The sequence below is a fragment of the Colletotrichum jinshuiense genome, chromosome 6 (assembly GCF_051148585.1).
Source record: "Colletotrichum jinshuiense chromosome 6, complete sequence".
Taxonomy (NCBI): Eukaryota; Fungi; Ascomycota; class Sordariomycetes; order Glomerellales; family Glomerellaceae; genus Colletotrichum; species Colletotrichum jinshuiense.
Window position 1 is genome coordinate 705,101 of NC_139313.1, and position 19,925 is coordinate 725,025.

The 19,925-nt window shown below is 51.8% G+C and overlaps 4 protein-coding genes across 4 annotated transcripts; 2 read left to right on the top strand and 2 right to left on the bottom strand.

Annotated features, from left to right (window-relative positions):
• Nucleotides 1-2,672: 2,672 nt before the first annotated feature.
• EsH8_VI_000169 (uncharacterized protein) lies at nt 2,673-5,420 on the top strand (the record flags this gene model as incomplete). The annotated part of the gene is made up of 4 exons (XM_083271422.1): nt 2,673-2,834; nt 2,958-3,024; nt 3,802-4,163; nt 4,947-5,420. 4 exons carry the CDS (start codon nt 2,673-2,675, stop codon nt 5,418-5,420), a joined length of 1,065 nt encoding a protein of 354 aa, XP_083126596.1.
• Nucleotides 5,421-8,891: 3,471 nt separating this feature from the next.
• On the top strand, nt 8,892-12,096 carry EsH8_VI_000170 (uncharacterized protein; the record flags this gene model as incomplete). The annotated part of the gene is made up of 6 exons (XM_083271423.1): nt 8,892-9,365; nt 9,421-10,133; nt 11,117-11,247; nt 11,308-11,416; nt 11,491-11,840; nt 11,894-12,096. 6 exons carry the CDS (start codon nt 8,892-8,894, stop codon nt 12,094-12,096), a joined length of 1,980 nt encoding a protein of 659 aa, XP_083126597.1.
• Nucleotides 12,097-13,248: 1,152 nt separating this feature from the next.
• EsH8_VI_000171 (Zn(II)2Cys6 transcription factor domain-containing protein) lies at nt 13,249-14,715 on the bottom strand (the record flags this gene model as incomplete). Its single annotated transcript, XM_083271424.1, has 2 exons — nt 13,249-14,574; nt 14,650-14,715. The coding sequence occupies 2 exons, from the start codon at nt 14,713-14,715 to the stop codon at nt 13,249-13,251; spliced, it is 1,392 nt and encodes a 463-aa protein (XP_083126598.1).
• Nucleotides 14,716-17,499: 2,784 nt separating this feature from the next.
• On the bottom strand, nt 17,500-19,200 carry EsH8_VI_000172 (uncharacterized protein; the record flags this gene model as incomplete). The annotated part of the gene is made up of 5 exons (XM_083271425.1): nt 17,500-17,665; nt 17,719-17,911; nt 17,969-18,390; nt 18,446-18,979; nt 19,049-19,200. 5 exons carry the CDS (start codon nt 19,198-19,200, stop codon nt 17,500-17,502), a joined length of 1,467 nt encoding a protein of 488 aa, XP_083126599.1.
• Nucleotides 19,201-19,925: the final 725 nt, after the last annotated feature.

Sequence of the window (19,925 nt, forward strand, 5' to 3'; positions counted from 1 at the left end):
TGATTCCAACACTGATCAGTGGTTAACTTCACAACCACTACGATTCGTGGATAGCTTCACTGCTACAACCACGATACCGCAGATCAGCAAGGTTAAGCAGAAGAGACAGTCGCTGTTGATCCCCCTATCCGTTCCGACCGGTCCAGGTAGATCTAACGGTACTGTGCTAACGAAGCTATCGCGGATCCCATTTAGTCTGTTCCGACCAGCCTGCCTAGGATCTCGCGATACCTTCGAATCTCCAGAAGAAACGGGCTTTGATTCCGCCTAGCTGGAGAGCGTCCATCACGCAGTCCCCCTATTCACCGCCTACTTCGCCTACCTCCAACCTACCTACCTACATACTTTCTTCTTCTAACCTTATTAGGCTCAGATCTTTTCGCTGGCGACAGCGCCAACTGCCTATTGCCAGCTGATGTAAGCTGTGCACAAAATGACGGAAAACCCTTTTCCGGGACACTTACCCCAATTTGGCTGGCAGACTAACCCAAAGTTAAGGACCTATTCCAAGCCAGAGTTGTGCAATGTTCCTTTCTGAATCAGTGGCTGAGACAGGCCGCATAGAGTATAGTTGTTGATTATTGCCAGCTTTCTGCCGCCTTTTCTGGCAGTGTTGAATAGGTACGCCAGCTGCCAGTTGTGAGGCCAGAGATAGATCTCTCTATTCCAGTTAATTACTATTCAGACAATATGGATCACTACCGTCAGCTTTACCACGCAGTCACAGCCACTGCTGCCGCTGCTGCTGCTACTGCCGCTGCTGCTGCTGCTATTGCAGTCTCTGCCAGTGCTGCTGTAACCCTCGAGTCAGTACTCTTCGACGATAATAGCAGGGGGGACCTACGTCGACGAGTCCACCCACTCGGGCCGAAAGGTGCTGCTGCATTTGCACGAGCCAAGCTGGAAGGCAACGAAAGGCAATTTCGAGATCTCTTTCGGTTGGCGAAGTCCGACTTCTTCCGCCTCGTCGATTGGTTGAAAAAGGGCGATTATATCCGAGACACTAGATTCCAGTCGATTGAGCAGAAGACGATGATATTTCTGTATATCCTTGGCAATGGAGCAACCCAGAGGAATACTGCCCATCTATTCCAGGTCACCCAGAGCTCTGTATCCCGTACAGTATCGCAGCTCCTTACAGCACTAGTACAACTTATTTGGTGGGCGGTCAGGGGCAGCCAACCCACTGATTCCGGCGGTACGAAGTGCCTTAGTCAGTGGCGGCAGAATTAGCACAAGTCACTGGCAATAGGCAATTGGCGCTGTCGCCAGCGAAAAGATCTGAGCCTTACCCACACTACCCCTGGCGACAAGGATTATTATCAATAACCTCACTTTTCCCCTTGATCACGTCAACGATCACGTCAACTAACGGTAATTACGCGGCCTAGCCAACTACGCCGAGAAAACCCGACTTCAACAGGGTCAACAGCGGCAACGGCGGCTCTTCCACACTGCCGCTGGCAGCAGCTATTCCATACACTACTGCCAGCAGCAGCAGCCAGCTCTTCTATACAGTTGGAAGCAGCAGATCGTCCACCCGGCCGCCGCCACCAGCCAGCTCCATGAGACAGCTGGCGGCAGCTCTTCCACTCCTTCCACATCCACATCTACTTCCACTTCTACAACAACGACTTCAACTTCAACCTTCCACTTGTTCAACCTACTGCCCAGCCTACGCGAAAAGGTCTTCTAGACGACCAGCAGTAATCCGCCTAACGAACGTATACGCCTCTGACGCTGCGGCTAAAGAGAAACGCCCGTGATCGAGGTGTTGTCAGCCTACCTGCCTGGAAGATCCACCGCTTCGCGCTGGGAGATCCACCACATCGCCCAAGATGGCATCACCTGCCCCATCTACTGCGCCGTCCGCTGCTCCATCTACGTCAACCAACAGCAGCACAACTATACCTATTCCACCCAACCTACAGAGCTACGTTGACCAGTCAACCTGGGGCAATATAGCTATGTTCAAGCCAGCAGCAGAGGATAATACAGAGCAGCAGGTTAACTCTGCAATTATCTTTATAATGGAATAGTGCAGGATTAACAACCTCACAGGCAGAAGGCTGTAGGAGGAGATCAAACATTCTATAGACGAGTGGCCTGAATCCACTTAGGCAGCAGCGACGTCGCAGATCGTCAAGTATCTACAGGAATACCTTCTCACTAATGGCGTCTACATCGCTACAGATGGTGGGCGGATCGCCAAGAGGATATACGACGTCTTCCAACTGGATACTTTCCACTGTTAGACTAATAAAGAGATCAACAGAGTAGCTGCTAGGAATAGGTCGTTCCAACAGCTTATTTCCAACCTGGAATTCCGCAACGAAATACAGCAGCAACCACTAACAGTAGAAGAGCTCGATATCCAACAGAAGCAGCTGACTGCATCACCATCTACCACTCCACCAGTCCAGCCAACTATTCCACATGCTGTCAACCAGACTACCCAACAGCCAACTGTCTATCAACCAGTAGATCAACAACCAACTAGGCAGCACACGCCTGTCCAGCACCAGGCTGCCCGGCACCCAGCTTTTCCACCTACTGCAACCCACACCCACATTGTCCAACAGCAGCAAGTTGTCCAACAGCAGCAGACCGTACCAGACTACGTGCCTGCAGCCAGACAGCTTACAGATCTCAACAAGCTGTATACTAACGAGATGAAGTACGGCGGCAGCATGTACGACGTCTTGGAGGTCAAGCTGCTTATCTTCCGCAACAACTACTACAAAGTAGGAATACCACAAGCCCACTTTGCCAGCGCTATCTCCACTATGTTGAAAGGTCCAGCACTATCCTTCTACTACCACCACCTCTACCAAGTCAGTATACCACTAGACTTCCACACGATAGTCCAACGGATCAAGCAGAAGTTCGAGACGGAAGAGGCACGCCAGACCTATCTCGCAGAGTAGCGCAGTACAACCCTACCTCACATCATCCAGGACAACCCTAACAAATCCAAGGTGGAATACCTGGAGCTGCTGCTGGATAAGCTTACCAAGATCCAACGTACGCTTACAACAATCCACCAGTCTAACGAAGCACTACGTAACCAGGTGCTCAGCGCCTGTTGCGGCGTACGAGAGTGTAAACTCTACCTATTCAGCCTAGCGCCTACATACAAGGGAGTCTGCAGTCAACTGCAGTCAGCAATAGGTATTACAGCCTAGCGACAACAGCAGCAATTTACAGCTGGCCCACCAGAGCAGTATTGGACTAACCGTACGTATAATAGGTGTAGTAGAACCTCTAGATTTGGTCGCCAACAGTCACGCCAACAGTCACGGCAATCGTCACGTCACCAGCCTACTGGCTACAGTAGAAATACGCCTCCTCCACCTGCTATAAAGAAGTGCTACATCTGCAACCGGCCAGGCTGCTAGTCAACAAAGCATACAGCAGACGAGCGGCGCAAGGCATACGACCGCTTCAAGGCCAGCCAGCACGTACAGGATCTATCAACTGCCGCATACAGCTAGTTCCTCGCTTGGCAGGAAGGTATCGAGGGCATCAGCGACGTGGAATCCACTACTGTTGATGCTGACGATCCGATCGCGTAATACTGCCAGGCTGTAAGATTAACAACAACCAACAGCGATAGCGACAGCAACGACGAGGAAGACGACAGTAGGCAGTATTTCACTACATCGTACTTCACAAGCCCAACTGCCCTCAACGGCAGTAAGATCACAGCTATACTGTCTAACCAGGCAGTCAACTACGCATTGACAAAGGAGGACTTCCAACCCCAACGGTTAATCCAGCCAGTATAGACAAGTGATCCAGTGGATGTATTCACGCTGGAAGACCAATACTCTGCCTCGACGTTCCAGGGCATTATGCCCGATTCTGGCGCAGCCAGATTCTCCACAGCTGGCTATCAGCAGCTCCTTGCGCTCCAACGTGACGATCCATCTATTACGCTGGATACGTCAACTGCTGGTAATGCCAACATTCGCTTTGGATCAGGAGATCCACTGGTATCACTTGGAACAACTACTGTTCCTACACCCTTCGGCCTGATTACATTCCACGTGGTACCCACCAACACCCCATTCCTGCTGTGCCTACAGGACCTCGATCGACTAGGTATCCGATTCGACAACCTCACCAACGTCCTCCAGCAGGGTAATACCACTGTGCCCGTCGTACGAAAATGGGGTCATCTATGGATGCTGCTGGACCATCAGAAAGAGCAGTGGATGGCCTGGAACCATCTAACAGAGGGTGAACTACGGCGATTACACCGCCGATTCAGGCACCCGTTAATCCAACGTCTTCACAAGGTCCTCCAGCAGGCAGGCCACCCAGTCGAACTGGCAGCTATCGAACAACTAACAAAGGTCTGTCAGCGCTGCCAACTTCACAGCCCAAGCCCAGCCAGGTTCAAATTCACACTTCACGACGACTACCTATTTAACTACCAGGTGGTAATCGACGTGCTGTATCTAGACAGCAGGCCCGTCCTCCACGTTGTTGATACAGCCACTGCGTTTAACGCAGCCTGATTCCTTGAGAATCTAACCGCCAAAGAAACGTGGGCAGCACTTCGATTGTGCTGGATCGACGTATACCAAGGCCCACCTGACTGGATCGTCGTTAACGCTGGAACTAACTTCTGATCGGCCGAATTCAGGCAGTCTGCTAGATCGATGGGTATTTCCGTCAAGGAGATCCCGGTGGAAGCCCACAACAGCGTTGGCAAAGTGGAAAGATATCACGCACTGCTGCGCCGGGCCTACGAGATAATACGGGCAGAGGATCCAACTGCCAGCCCAGAAGCAGCCCTCCAAGCAGCAGTCAAGTCAATCAACGATACAGCTGGGCCCAACGGTCTAGTGCCCACATTGCTTGTATTCGGCGCCTACCCACGCGTGGTAGACGATTCTGCACCCTCGCCCAACGTTGCCTAACGAGCAGCAGCGATACAGAAGGCAACCGACGAAGTACGACGAATTCACGCCCGCCGCCAGGTGGCCGATGCCCTGGCTGCCCGCAACGGCCCAGATACCCAACCTACGTTGGATCTACCGATACAGTCGCTGGTACGAGTGTGGCGAGAGAAGCAGGGCTGGCAGGGCCCGTTCCGATTAATCGCTACTAATGGCGAAGACTGCACTGTTGATCTACCTCATGGCCCGAGGACCTTCCGATCCACTGTTGTGAAACCCTACTACGAAGATCCAGACGAGGCTGTAGTAGTGGCCCAGCCGGCAGCAGCAGCAGCGCCAGAGCCAGCCCAGCCGGAAGAACGGACCGCTGACGAGATCGTCGTCAACCCGGACCCGGCGCCCGATCCGACGCCCAGCCCGGCGACAGTCAGACGTCGCCCGGGCCGCCCGCGGAAGCGCCCACTACTGACGGTCTACTTCTTCGATCAATTCACCTACAAGACAGATGTATAGCAGACCTTCCTATCCAACAAGGAACAGGCAGACCTACTGCTGGCGATCCAACTACGCCAACAGGGTGTAATTACAACACCAGGCCCGCCGTTCCAACAGTCTGACAAGAAGGAGGTTAATACACTTATTAATCGAGGCGTATTTAGATTTATACTGTTTAACGAGGCCCAACATGGTGGTATACGGATCTTTAAGTCGCACATCGTCAACGAGATTAAGGGCAAGACCACTAATACGCCGTACGAGAAGTCCAGGCTCGTTATACAGGGATATACAGACGACGGAAAGGAGGCCATCCTCACCCAATCGCCTACTATCCAGCAGGCCAGCCAACAGTTAATCCTGGCACTTGCTCCATCCCTACTTTCTAACAAGCCTAGAGCAACGTTATAGCTGCAAGACATCGTCCAGGCCTATATACAGTCACAAACAGAGCTCAACCGCACGATCCTCGCCTATCTGCCAGCACAGATCCGCAATCAGTATCCACCTGGAACCATTATAGAAGTTGTGAAACCACTATACGGCATCGCAGAGGCTGGCACCCACTAGTAGGCAACGTACCACAGGCACCACAGAGAGAATCTCCAGATGGTTACATCGTCATACAACCCCTGCCTGTTAGTTTCATCGCCAACGAATCCAGACTTCAGCTGCGTTAGCATGCAAACCGACGATACCCTCGGCCTGTCAGACGAGGCCTTCTCACAGCGAGAGGACGAGCAGCTGCAGAAGGCTGCCTTCACTGCCAAACCGAAGCAGACGTTAACTGTTAACGAACCACTTGTGTTTAACGGTGGGATCGTCAGCCTGGCTGCCAGCGATACAGCCAGTAATACCATCACATTACGGCAGAAAGATCAGGGCAAGAAGCTCCAGCTTATTACAGCTGACGAGCCTACTGCAAAGCAGCAGTACGTTAAGCAACGGGCCCGCGGCGCCTACATCGCGTCAATCTGCCAACCCGAGGCCTGCTTTAATCTATCGGTTGCTGCACAACACCAGGATCCATCACCAGAGGATATCAAGAACCTCAATCGCCGTATCCAGTGGCAGATGGAATCGCTAGATCGCAGCCTTACGTTTATACCACTCGACCTATCGACAGCCAAGCTCTACGTGTTTGTTGACGGATCCTTCGCCAACAACAGCGATCTATCCTCACAACTAGGGTTCGTGATAATACTGGCCAACGAGGTGCCGGCTGCTGCCAGCAGCGCCAGCAGCGCCAGCAGCGCCAGCACCAGCAGCACCAACAGCGACGAATTCACTATTGCTGGCAATATCATCCATTTCAGCTCCACCAAGAGCAAGAGGGTCACACGCAGTGTGTTGGCCTCCGAGGTGTACGGTATGGTCGCTGGCGTAGATATGGCCTACGCCCTATCCACCACCCTCAACCTCATCACTACCCACCTACAGCTGCCAACGATCCCACTGATCGTCTGTACGGATTCGTATTCGCTATACGAATGCCTGGTTAAGCTAGGCACCACCAAGGAGAAGAGGTTGATAATCGATATAATAGCCCTACGACAGTCGTATAAACGACGTAAACTTCACGAAGTACGCTGGATCCACAGTGACGATAATCCAGCAGATGCCTTCACCAAGTCAGCACCCAACCGGGCTCTCAAGCACTTCGTCAGCACCAACAGAGCCACTATACGGATGGAAGGATAGGTAACGCGGGCCTGACGGTTGTAGTGGAAATCCAGGCAGTATGGATATATCTTCGATTCTGCAGCGATCAACAGTCTACTGTTAACCGCCTATTCGTTCGATTCAACAGCAGTTAACAGCAGGCTGTCAACTACCCATTATCCCCTTCATGTATAGTAGTACAGCGTATTCTAGTGGCACTAGCACAAAGTAGAAGACTGCCAGTATTGGATTACGTGACCAGAATACGGGCAGGCGGTCAGCAGCAGCTGCCGGCCGCCGGCCGCGGCAGCAGCCGCAGCAGCGGAGCCCGGAGATTACGTCTCTAGGCTGCCAACAGCTATATCTACACTTCCGCTGCTGCTGCTGCCAACCTTCTACTTTCCCTTCTACATACCGATTTACAGCTTCCGAATATACCATATTAATATTCGGCGAGCTCCAGCCCATACGGGCAGTCCTGTTGTATACAACAGATACCCTGTGATTCCAACACTTTTACTTACTTTTTCTAGCTAGGGATGAGGTCAACTTTAGAGTTTCCGTTACGTGGTGACGGGTGTTTATTCACGGCAATTGGAGGAGCCGTTCGAAGAGACTTAATTAAGCATAATTCCCAACCCGTGGAGCATGGCTTAGCATCGAAGCTCGCTAATGATCTGACGTGATTGGGATGATATTTCGAACCCAAAAACCATAATTGAAAGACGATGGGGGACACGGGAATAATTCCATGAAAACACCAATCCTACCGAATGTGAAATGGGTGGCAGAGGAAACGGCGGCCGTCAATACCGACTATTGATCAGCGGCCACGGTCCACCTTTCATGGTTGGACAAGACGTGTAATGAGGTCTCATCACGCCTTTGCGCAGTTTTGCCAAGCTATGAGCCGCGAGCGAGTCTTCTTATCATGAGGAAAATTGTCTCGAAATCTCGCTTGGCAAAAGCGCGGCGCTTCATAAGTGCAGCGGACTTGATCATGCTCAACCATGGCGAAGAGAGCGGACCGGAGAGGGATTCGGAATGGGAGTAGGGGCATATTATAGGATGTACTCGACTTGGCCAAAAGCAAGGCAGTGAGATTTGAGTAATCAATAATATGAAGGCGAAAATTTGTCCGATTGCTATTGCTGGGGGCATTAGGCATGTAGAACTATGAAGGAACAATGTGATACGGGTCAGGTGCAGCAGTCGGAACGTGGAATCAATTCCGAGTTGCACAATTTTCTTTTGTGGCAAATGCGCTGAGCCGTGCTTCATTTATTCACTCTGATGATTGGACAGCTGTAGCTGAGAGAGAAAATTTTGGTATCACATTTCACGAGCACGCGTGAAAGTTATGTCATTCCCAACGTATCGAGTCATCGACACGATCTGACCAAGTCTGATCCACTAATCGGCCGCAGCAATATTTCAATTGTGAAGCTCAACCTGCAGTGCCTCTCGGGCTGGGCTGAGTCTTTTCAAACTAACTGTAACACATACCCTAGAAAACCTGACCGGCGCACGTCCACTTTCGACTGTGCTGTGTCCGAAGCCAAGCCAGTCGACCGGCGATGTGTCAATGGCTCGGACTGGCACGTCCTTCAACTGGCTGCCAAGTTGCAGTTAGGCAATATTGCTGCGAAACTGGGGTACGTATGTAACTTATCTCAGCCTCGGAACAGCGGTCAACTAGTCCCGATCAGTACTGTGGCAGCAATTCAATACTAGATGGCGCGCCTCGAAGTACTACATATGAGAAACAGGTCCTTCAAGACTACCAAATATTGAAACTCTTGGGAGAATTACAACGCCAACGCAAACATGACCGCAAAGACCGGGCCGAAGATTTATGGACGTGGCATGGTCGAGGGCGAGGGAGAGTCTTCGACGACGTCAACGACAGAGGCCCGCCAGGAAACGCGTCGACAATCGCGCGCGGAGTCGCAGGACGACAAATCGCCACCGCGCCAGGAAAAGCAAGGAGAACGGGAAAAGCAAGGAGAACGGGAAAAGCAAGGAGAACAGGAAAAACAGGAGCAGATTTCTGAATCGGCAGAAAATGACTTCCCGGAAGGAGGTTCGCAAGCATGGCTCGTGGCGGCTGGCACAGCAGGCATTCTGTTCTGCTCCCTGGGGTATTCCAACTCCTTTGGCGTCTTCCAGTCGTATTATATGCGACACCAACTGCAGGAACACACGCCGGACGACATCTCTTGGATTGGCTCGATACAAGCATTCTTAGTGTTCTCGTCAGGGGCCATCGGTGGCCCCATATTCGATCGCTATGGCGCCTGGGTAATTCAAGTAGCAATTTTTCGCGTACCAGGAAGCGGTCACTAACGTTCGCCAGGTCATTCGTCCCGCAGCGGTGGTGTATCTCTTTTCAGTCATGATGACGAGCCTGTGTAAGGAGTACTGGCAGTTCATGCTTGCCCAGGGCGTACTCGGCGGCTTGTCAAACGGGTTGATCATGTTCCCCGCCATGGCAGCCACGCCCCAGTACTTCCAAAAAAAGAGAGGAGCAGCCATGGGCATCGTGATCGCGGGCTCATCCTTGGGCGCAGTCGTGTTCCCCATTGTACTCTCAGAATTGCTGGAGAGGATTGGATTCGGCTGGACGGTTCGCGTTTGCGGGTTCATCATGATGCCGATCCTTCTTTTCTCAACGATCACAGTCAAAGCTCGTCTTCCTCCGCGAAAGAGTCGCTTCTTCATCTGGACAGCCTTCCAAGAACCGCTATACTTATGCCTAATTGGGGGTGTATGCTTCATGATGGTGGGCATGTTTATCCCGCTATTTTACCTGCCCACGTATGGCATTTTCCATGGGATGCGCCCGGGCCTTGCCTTTTATCTCGTGGCCATCATCAATGGAGCCTCGATCCCTGGGCGTATTATTCCCGGAGTTATGGGCGATAAGCTCGGGCGTATCAATACGTTGGTCGCTGCAGGCCTGTTGACTTCGATTTCGGTTCTTTGCTGGGTAAAGGCAGCGTCGGAGGCCCAAATCATCATCTTCTCCTCGGCTTTTGGCCTGACGTCAGGTGCCATCATCTCGGGAGGGTCGGTCGTCTTTACACTATGTCCGAAAACACCGAAAGACATTGGGACTTACATGGGAATGGGCATTGCATTCTCATCCTTGGCTGTGTTGGTAGGACCACCAGTCAGTGGTGCGCTGCTAACCCGTTACCACGGATACGACCAAATTTCCATCTTCGGCGGCGTTATGTGCATGGCGGGGACGGTCCTCACACTTTGCGCCAAGTTTTTCACGAAAGAGGGATTCCTGGGACTTATCTGAAAGAGGTTACTCATGTACAGGCCGATCCAGGCCATTAAATATCTGTAACAATATGTATCGTCCTTCTAGTATATGTCAAGTTGATGGGTACGGTTAGATACTCTGACAACAACGAGAATGACGGCTAGTAAGCAGACCCCTCGCCGATTCGGCGCCGAATGATGATGGACGACTCGCAATTGCCCCACGTAAGCCCCTCATTGCGCGGGAATTCGTCCCAAACAATCCTCATTTCCCGTCCCGCAAAGTTGCCATGGAACCAAACGATCATCACGCTCATCAACGTAGCATCTGAACCTTCAACAGGCGTCTGTAAACAGGGGCATTGGGCACTCTGATTGGCGCGTTTTCCTTCGCGAAGAAGGACTTGGCTTCCGTCTTCGGGGGAGATTGGAACCTTAACCCCGTCATCACCGACCACGGCTGTATTCAGGGACCGATAATAGATTGGATGTCGTTCCCAGAGCACCTGCCATAGCTTGGCATGTGCACTTTGAAAATGCCACAATATTATCTCCGTCCCTGTTGCCATCAATCACGGCTCCGATTGGTGATATTTGTAATCATACCCATCATTGATTAGGCTATGAACAAATAAGGACCGAGGAGAAGCTTAAATATTGGGAGATTTAAGCTTCTTCACATCCCGCTCCCGGACGGAATCCATCCAGTCCCATTCCTCGAGTCACTACCTTAGCCAATTGCCGCAGGTTTCTTTAGGAAACAATTCTAAGATGCTCAGCAAGACGATTGCCACCGCCTTCTTGGCCTTGGTCTCCCTGACCACTGCTGCGAAGAATTGTCCCGTTGCCGACGTTTCCGCCATCGCTCACACCGGCACACCGGTCGGCAAGGAGGTCACATACAACGGACGTAAGCCAATCCCTGCCATTGGAATTTGTATGACCGTGCGCTGAAGCTATTCGCATTTAGTGACGCAGTACGTCTCCAAGCCCAAGGGATGGAGTGCGCGCAGCAATAATACCGTCGGTGTTCTTTACCTCACCGATGTCTTCGGCATTCAGTTGGCTCAGAACAAGCTGTTAGTTACCATCCTGAGTCCCCTTTTCTGCGGCATCTCAAATTACGTGCATCATCATGCTGACGCACGCCCAGGCTTTCTGACAGCTTCGCCCGCGCCGGCTTCGTTTCCGTTGCCCCGGACCTGTTCAATGGAAACCCGGCGCCTAACGACATCAACATTCCTGGCTTCAACACGACCCAATTCCTTGCGCAGCACGGCCCCAACGTCACTGACCCCATCATCGCCAATGCAATTGAATACCTGCGCAAGGAGCTCGGCGTCACCAAGATCGCCGCCACCGGATACTGCTTCGGCGGTCGTTACTCTTTCCGCTTCCTTGCGGAGGGCAAGGGTGCTGATGTCGCGTTCGCAGCGCACCCCAGTTTGCTCACCGACGACGAGATCAAAGCCATCAGTGGCCCTGCCAGTGTCGCCGCTGCGGGTGAGTGCTCCGTGTCTGTATTCGTTCCGTGGTCTTTTGCTGACAATGCCCAGAGACCGACAACCTCATGTCTCCTGCTCGCCGTGCCGAAGTCGAGTCGCTCCTCAGCCAGACTGGCCAGCCGTTCTCCCTTGCCCTGTATGGCGGCACTTCGCACGGATTCGGCGTTCGCGCAAACATCTCGGACCCCAGGCAGAAGTTCGGCAAGGAGGAGGCTTTCTTCCAGGCAGTTCGTTTCTTCGATACTTGGGCGTAAACCAAGTTTTGTACATATTTCAGGACGTTGAGTCCAGATTATATATATGCATATTGGTGCTGAATTGTTTCCGTGATTCGTTTCTCCATGGTTTCTTTCGGGGATTTCTCCAGTTGCAATCATTCAGGAGATTGTTCGTAAGTAAAAGAAGTAGATCTGTCGCGCTCGTGTCTTTACCTGCCACTAAGAAAGGTAATTAGCAGCCAGTAACATATACAGAACCGGATGACAGACTCCAAAAACAAGCAGCCTATCATGGGCGAGAAATCACCTCAGTACTTATTTGCTCTGCATGGTAACGACCACGTTTGCAAAGGGCGCATTGCAGCTGTCGCGACAAAGTCTGCATGGTGCTGGCGAGGGTTGCTGACAATAGTGCACAGAAGAGACTAAAGCCGAAACGGCAGACACGCCGCTGCTTGTCCTAAAGAATTCATCTTGGTATACTCATACCCAGAGATGAAGAATACGGCAATGACTTAGTAAAGTCTTGAGGTTGAATCCTCGACCCGAAAATCTGCATGGTATTCTAGAGCCCCGCTGATGCCGGCGTCTAGATCACGCCATCCGGCAATGCCGCTGATCACGCCGACCGCGCCGCTAAGCTTGTGTGTGCTTCATTTTTATTGCGATCGCCGCGTGGTCATGGGCCAAGCATGTCGCAGCCACGGATTAAACTACAATGCCGTTGCTTCCCGCGCAAAGGGGGCGGCATATTAGTGTCGGAATCAGCCTTACCATTGGAAACATTGCCGCAGTAGCTCAGGCCATTCAAGTCGTACCCCCACTTCCTCGCTTTCGCTTTCGGATTGTGACGAATGCAACTAAGGTAAACTTTGTTTCATATGCACGCTCCATATTAGCAAAGATCTGACGAAAGGAATGTGCCTTGCCTTTTGATCGATCCGTGTTTTGTCGCTAGAACCCAAGCAACAGTCTCCCGATCGGCCGAAGCTTGAGAGCTAATTCTCCGTGCGCTGATGACATGCTAGCAAGGGCCACATCCCCTGACGTATCAACAGATTTGATGAAGCGACGCAAGACCAGGGACAGAATGAAACAACAGCCCCCCCTTATTGTACAACACCCATCGAAGACCGCAAAACAGGTTGCAGAGACGGAAATACATTGAACATCAAGCTCATATCATAGCTAAAGCTGTATACTTCTATCACTGATGAAGGCTAGAGGCCACTTGATCATCTCTTTCCACCCTGGATCCAATTCAGATACAATGGCCCGAGCCGCGTTGATGCCCCATCCGGTCATAAACCACGTGCTGGATTCTGTGGAGCGGACGATAACACAATAGTATGCGAGCAGCGTCAATGCTACGGGATCGCGGTTGCGTAGTAGTTGCAGGTACTCTTCGGTGAGATGGATAGGCCATGACATGGCTACACGCAACTCTGGAAATGCGGTAGTGTTAATGGCATGTTGGATCCATTCTAAAAAGCTGCCGATCTCTTCCGTAACCACGGATTTACTTGCCGGGTCAGCATCACACGTCTCCAGACTTGTTCGGAAGTTCTCGAGGTGCTGGCCCACGGCGTCCAGCAGTGGTGTCGATGAAGGTGTGACTACTTCCGTAAAGAAGCTTGCAAACGGCCCTGCCTCTATGGTTGGTTGTGACGAAGAGAGAATATGGCTCATCCCCCTTACGAGCAGGAACACGTCGAGGACGTCGTCTATTGTCGGTGCTTCGAGGCCATGGAGTGCTCCCCTCTGATATGGAAAGGTTGAGAACGCGTTGAGTAGCAGCAACGACGAGGCTGCGAAGAGAGCATGGCAGTTGTCCGGTGTGATTTGCGTGAGTGATTCCCGCATGCCAGCAATGGCGTCGTTCTGGTGTTGCGAGGCGTGTAGCGCGTAAGACTCGCGCTGCTCTGGATGTAGATGACCAAGGTGCAAGGCGCCGATGGCGAGCACCTGGTGCATTAGGAACATGTACGTCAGACCAAGCTTCGGAACCTCAAACTGCCATATGCGGCTCACGTCCGACGATCTTGGCATCGTGAGGCTCGTAGCTGTGGCGTAGTGGTGCATCAGCTCAAGATCCGTGATCCACCTACTCAGATGAATCGGTTCCACGGGGCCGGTTGAGAATTTGACGAAATACGGGAATGGGTCGGGACTCGATGCGGCCACGGAAGATCTCCGATTTCCGATAGAAGAAGCCCGGTCACTGATGAAGTCTGCGGGTAGGTTGAGGGTGGATTCTAGTAAACTCGGTGGCGTCAAGGATTGGTCTATGGGACTGATTGATGACGCCTGAGTCTTACGACTCCCGCCTGAGCCTTTCCGCGAAGAATTTCTCCGCTGGAGGCTAGACGCTCTGCTGATTGCTGGCTCGGGGTGTAATGACGGCTCCCAGCTCATGTTGTCACTTGATACTGATTGGCCACTCGTCGAAGTCTCGACGAGGCTGCATTGAGTGTTGTGCCTGATGCAGGCGCCACAAGGCTTATTCTCGTCGCACTGAGTGAAAAGACGTCAGCCAGCTGCGAATGGTGCGTTATGACAAGATCTGCGTGACTGAAGGGTGGAAATTACTTTGACACGACGCTGTTTACATCTTGCACAGCCACCGCGAGATTTTTTATACCCGAGACGCGGCATCTTCTCAACAGCGACGGCCTTGGTCCCTTTCAATCCGGCTGGTATCACTCGGGCGAAGAGTGTGATTCCGCGGCTTGTCCGGCGAGAGTGGGCAGGCTGGACCCCAGAAGACTGATTGTCCTGCTGCCGGAAACCCTCCTTTTGCGGCACCTCAGGCCCCCTGCCTCGGGAAGCCGATAAGCCCTTGACAATAGAAACGGTCGGCAGTCCGACGAATCGGTTGAAATCCAGCGCGACGAGATGTCAGCAGGATGCAGCTTCTCTTGCTTCCAGCGGCGCGTTCCGCTAAAAGGCAATAGGGACCAGGTGTGTCGAGTGTGGTTGGAGTCAAAACAGGTTGAGGAGACCGAAAGCGAATATGTGGGGAGGGGGTGATGAATGGGGGAAAAACAGGTCGGTAGTTGTCCGCCGGAGCCGAGTGTGGTCTGGGTGGCTGCTGCTGAAGTAATATACGATTGGCGAGTGAGGATAACCGGTCGGGTAAGTCTGCTGCCGGCGTGATGAAGACGTAGTCAAGGTCAGTTCAATTGCCTTTCTACCCGCCGCAAGTGCGCGTGCAAGCCAGTTGGGTTATATCGTGAGGATGGGATCGAGCGTGACGGGGAAGCTGGTTGTTGATTATCAGGGAAACTGTTAGTAAGTCTGCCCCGTTGGGCTGGACAGGCCGACGGGTATTGAAAAGGTGCAAAACTGCGCCTTGCTGACGAGTCAAGACGAAGCACGGGCGCGTGCGTCAGAAACACCACATAACATAGCGGCTCGTACGGATGCGGAATGGCGTGTGCGTGGGGAAAGTGAAACGAGGGCCACAGTAGCTAGCCTGGTTCTAATTGGACACTGGCCAGCTTTGATTGTAAAGGAGAGTTGATGAATGGCCAGGAGTGTACAGCCTGTAAAGAAAGGAGAGGGGGCATCCAGGCGTGTACTGTCATGTCTCGTCTAAGCAATCATCGACCGCAGCACAGCTTCGCTCTTGCTCAGGCCCAGGGATGCCACGAGACGCAATACATCTTGAATGATCAACGCCTTCGTCGTAATCCCCAACTTCGCCGCCTACGTCGTGCTCAATGTAGATCCATACATGTAACCTGTGGCTCGGAAATCGTTGGTTTCATCAACCACGACACTGGAACGTCAGTTCCCAGACCAAGCTCAATTAGCGACGGCATAGCTTGAGTAGATTTGTATCTGTGTGAGCAAACGTGCGCCACTATCCTGTCATGAGCAGATGATAGCGTCTGTCACTAATGTTCCTGCCAAACCTCTATGAGGCCAGTGCATACGTCGTGTTCCCAGGGTGGCACCTAGCTCTGTTCGGGAATTTGTGTTTGGCTTTCGGGGATAACGGGGTCTTGTTATGCTCCTTGTCCCCCAGCGGCTTCCGCTGCTCCCCGGCCCCCTGTGTTCATCAACTCAAATCTCAATGTCTCCCGGCAGCAAGGCACACTTCTGGCCCTGGTAACATAAAGTTTATGGGTGTGACACCCCCATCTGTAAGGCTGGTATCTGTCGCCGGGTGATATCTCAAACCATCCAATTCGAGGGCATGAAATAGGCCAATTTCTCCATTCATGGTGCGGACGTGCGCCCGCCGGAAATCAGGTCATGTACTCGAGATGGACGCTAGCAAAAGCTTGGTGGCGCCAATCCACTAGCCACGGCATCGGGGAGTAGCGAAGAAACCGAAACCGAGGGACCCTGAAAATGGCTTCCAGAATGTCTGACGGAAATCTTTTACGCCTCAACAAACATAGCCCGGTGGAGATTTGCGTTCTTGCAACGCCTGGTTTATTTAATTCTCGATTCGGCGGAGGCGACCTGTTACTTTTTTTCTTTCTTTTTTTCACGTCGTCAATATGTTGTCGGAGACCCCTAACCTTCCGACATTTCGGAATTCGGATCTCAAGTTGTGGCTGAGCTGTGGCACTTTCTCAGCTATTAGCATTTGTGCGGGATATATTCGGTGGGCAAAATACGTCAATACCACGCTGGCCCTTGTGGCAAGGAAAACTTTAGGATGGATGTAAAAAGTTATTATTCTTCTTTCCTCCCCTCCTTTGACTTTCTATTCTGCATATCCCGCCTATGAATTCTGAATCATCAAGCCATATTGAAGCTATCGGAGGGTTGCAGGTAACGCATCGGGGCAAATATGCGGGCCGGGCCTTGTTCTGAAACTACCAGGCTTGATTTGCAGCAGCTATGCAAAAGAAGTGTGACTTACGACTTGGGGCGATTCATTCCCCTGCAGGGGCAGCTTTCAATGTCGACCTAACTGCAAAAGCTTAATTTGAAGACCGATGCCTCTTGCTCGACCGAGTCATTCTCTTCCCTTGACAGGATACCAAACAGATATGGGACACAATACTGAGGTGTCCGGATAGAGGTTGTTACATTTAGACTGTTTTGCCATAACCCGTGATCGAATTCACAATGTCACGTAATATCGAGGCCATGTGGATTATCTCAAAGTTTCTGAAGATCAAGGTCTTATTGTGTTCTTGTTACAACATTCGTCTAATTCGAGTTTGGCTCATCCGTGCCTAACCCGTGATCCATGCTTAGTGCCATTGCTGGGATGGCCAGTATTGACTGCGACAAAGCTCCGGTAGCTGCACAAAAGTCTTCTACATAAGTTTCTAATAGTTGAAAAGAATATTCTAGTAGGCCGTGCTTCCATCGCTGTGTCTAAAGCTCCATCACTCTGACCAAAACTGTAAAGGAAGATTGCAGTTCTCTCCATAAATTATCCAAATGATAGCACCGTCCTCTAGTGCATGTCATTTAGATGGTGTATCTAAACCATGGCACATCATCGGCAAGCTCGGCCTCCAATGCCTTTTGCTCTTCCGTCAACTCTTGTGTGCCTTCCTCGCGGGGAATGAGATCGCGGCGGGCATTCTCCTTTCGGCACCAAATGGTCATGAACAGCGTCAGGAAGAAGGCCATACTAGCACCAAGAGGTTAGCAAGAATCCATCTACAGGACCTCGGGTTGTCTTACCTAACAATGCCAATAAGAATGCTGTGGCCAGTCGTGTACCGCGGACCATCTCGGCTAAGATAGACGTATGATGCGATGATGCCTCCGCAGTTGCCTCCCATGACCTGCATCGCAATTCCGGTTCCTCGTTTCAGACTGCCGCCAATGTTGCTGCTGTTCCACGCGAGGCCGAGTGGGATTTGAGGGTAAATTCCTGTTCCAATAGTAAGCATTATTTACTCTAGCGGATAAATCTGGTTCAAACTCTTACCAATCGCGGCGAAAATGGTTCCGGCATACTGCGCCGAGGACTTACTTGTGCCAACCAAAAGCGCGAAGCCCAGGATGGCCACAAGCTGAAAGCCCAACAGGAAGACACCGCGCTGTCTGATTCGGTCCGCGTACCAGCTTGCAGCAATAGTAAAAACGCAAGCGAAGCAGTAGGGCGGTACAGACATCAGCTGGGCATTGTTGGACGTGTAACCCATATTCTTGATGATAGTAGGCAGAAAGAGGGCAATGGAGTAGATGGGACAGAAACCAGCCATGCAGATGAGCATGTGAATGTAAATCTTCCAATCCTTAATGGCCTGCCACACATACTTCATATTGAACTCGTTTGACAAATGGCCAGAGTCCTCTTTCAGTCGTCTTTGGACCTCGGTGCGCTCCTTGGGGCTAAGAAATTGGGCACTGTGGAATGATGTCAGCTCGTCGGCCTGAAGAACGAGGGAGGGGGGGTCATTACGTAGCGGGATAGTCGTAAATCGCCCAGTATGCCGTGAAAGACACCAAGATGCTCAGGATGCCTTCGAGAATGAAAATCCATGACCAAGCTGAGAGGCCACCAACGCCGTGCATTTCGGCAATGCCTCGTGCGAGAATGCCGCCAAATGCTCCAGCTAGAGTCGCGGCAGAAAAGAACAATGCCATTCTAAAGCCGCATTCGTTCTTACGATACCATTGCGTGATGTAGTAGTTGACACCAGGGAACAGGCCTCCTTCGAAAACACCAAGGAAGACTCGCGTAGCCATCAGTCCCGAGTAGCCCTTCACAAAGCCCTGGCCAATCATTGCTGCAGACCAGCAGACCATGATGAAGGTCAACCAAATCGACGGCCGAAGGCGCTTCATCATAATGTTGCTCGGAATCTCGGCCGCGATGTAGAAGGGGAACAGGATAGCGAGGCAGTCATTGTACTGAAGGCCGTGCAGCCCGAGGTCTTGTTCTAAATGGTCGAGTCTGGCATTTCCGATGTTCGTGCGGTCGAGGAAGCAAAGCCTTGGTTCGAGTTAGTATTGCGTTTGGATGCTTGAGTGAATGTCAGAAACGCGAATGTATATAACTCACAAGTAGATCAAACTCATGAAAGGCAATATATGCCAGTCAAGCTTTCTCAGAAGCTTCTTGGTCGAAATTCCATCGAAAGACTCTGATTCCGTGACATCTGTCGACTCGGCGCGAATCGTCTTTTCCGATTCCAAGCCACTATTTGCTTCCATGATGACGGCGAGAGATCTCCTTGCACGATGGCTGCAAGTGAAGCAAGGCTGATCAGACGAACTCCTTAGAACAGGCGACTTGGCTTTGCGGAGAGGAAATGATTGCCGAAGTCAAGCTTTTAACCCCGTATTCAACCCCGGTACCACATCCTTCTCCTCCCTGTCAGCACGTCTTATCAAAGCCCTAATGGATCCTGCAGCAAGAGGTCAGCGAGATGACCAAAGCTAGCTGTAAATTACTACTGACGGAATATGCAGGTGAGAAAGTAGGTAGGACATGCATCGTGTTCTGGCCAATTGGGCCAGAACACAGCATGCATGTCGCGAAGTTGGTTGGTGATCAAGTGGCACACGGGCGCTGCGGGCCGAGGGCCAATATTTTAGATCGTTGCAACCTTCCTGAATGGGAAATTAGATCGGGGGGAATGCAGAGGGAGATTTTCTCTCCTCGGTTGCTGGTAATATCTGTTCACCAAACCAACGGTAAAAATTGTTAGCGTGGCAACGTGGCAAAGGGTTTTCCCATTAGCCCTCCCGCCAGCCTCCCGCAAGCCGCACTAACATCGAACACCACGAGGTAGGTGTACTGTTAGCACGACGCCAAACGGAAACGCTTACTGCCGAGTCTGCAGGGTGTTATCAACTTCCTGGTCGATGGCCAATTGGAGGATATCGCCGACACATGTTAGAATGCATGGTCATGAATAAGAAACGTGTTCGGTCGA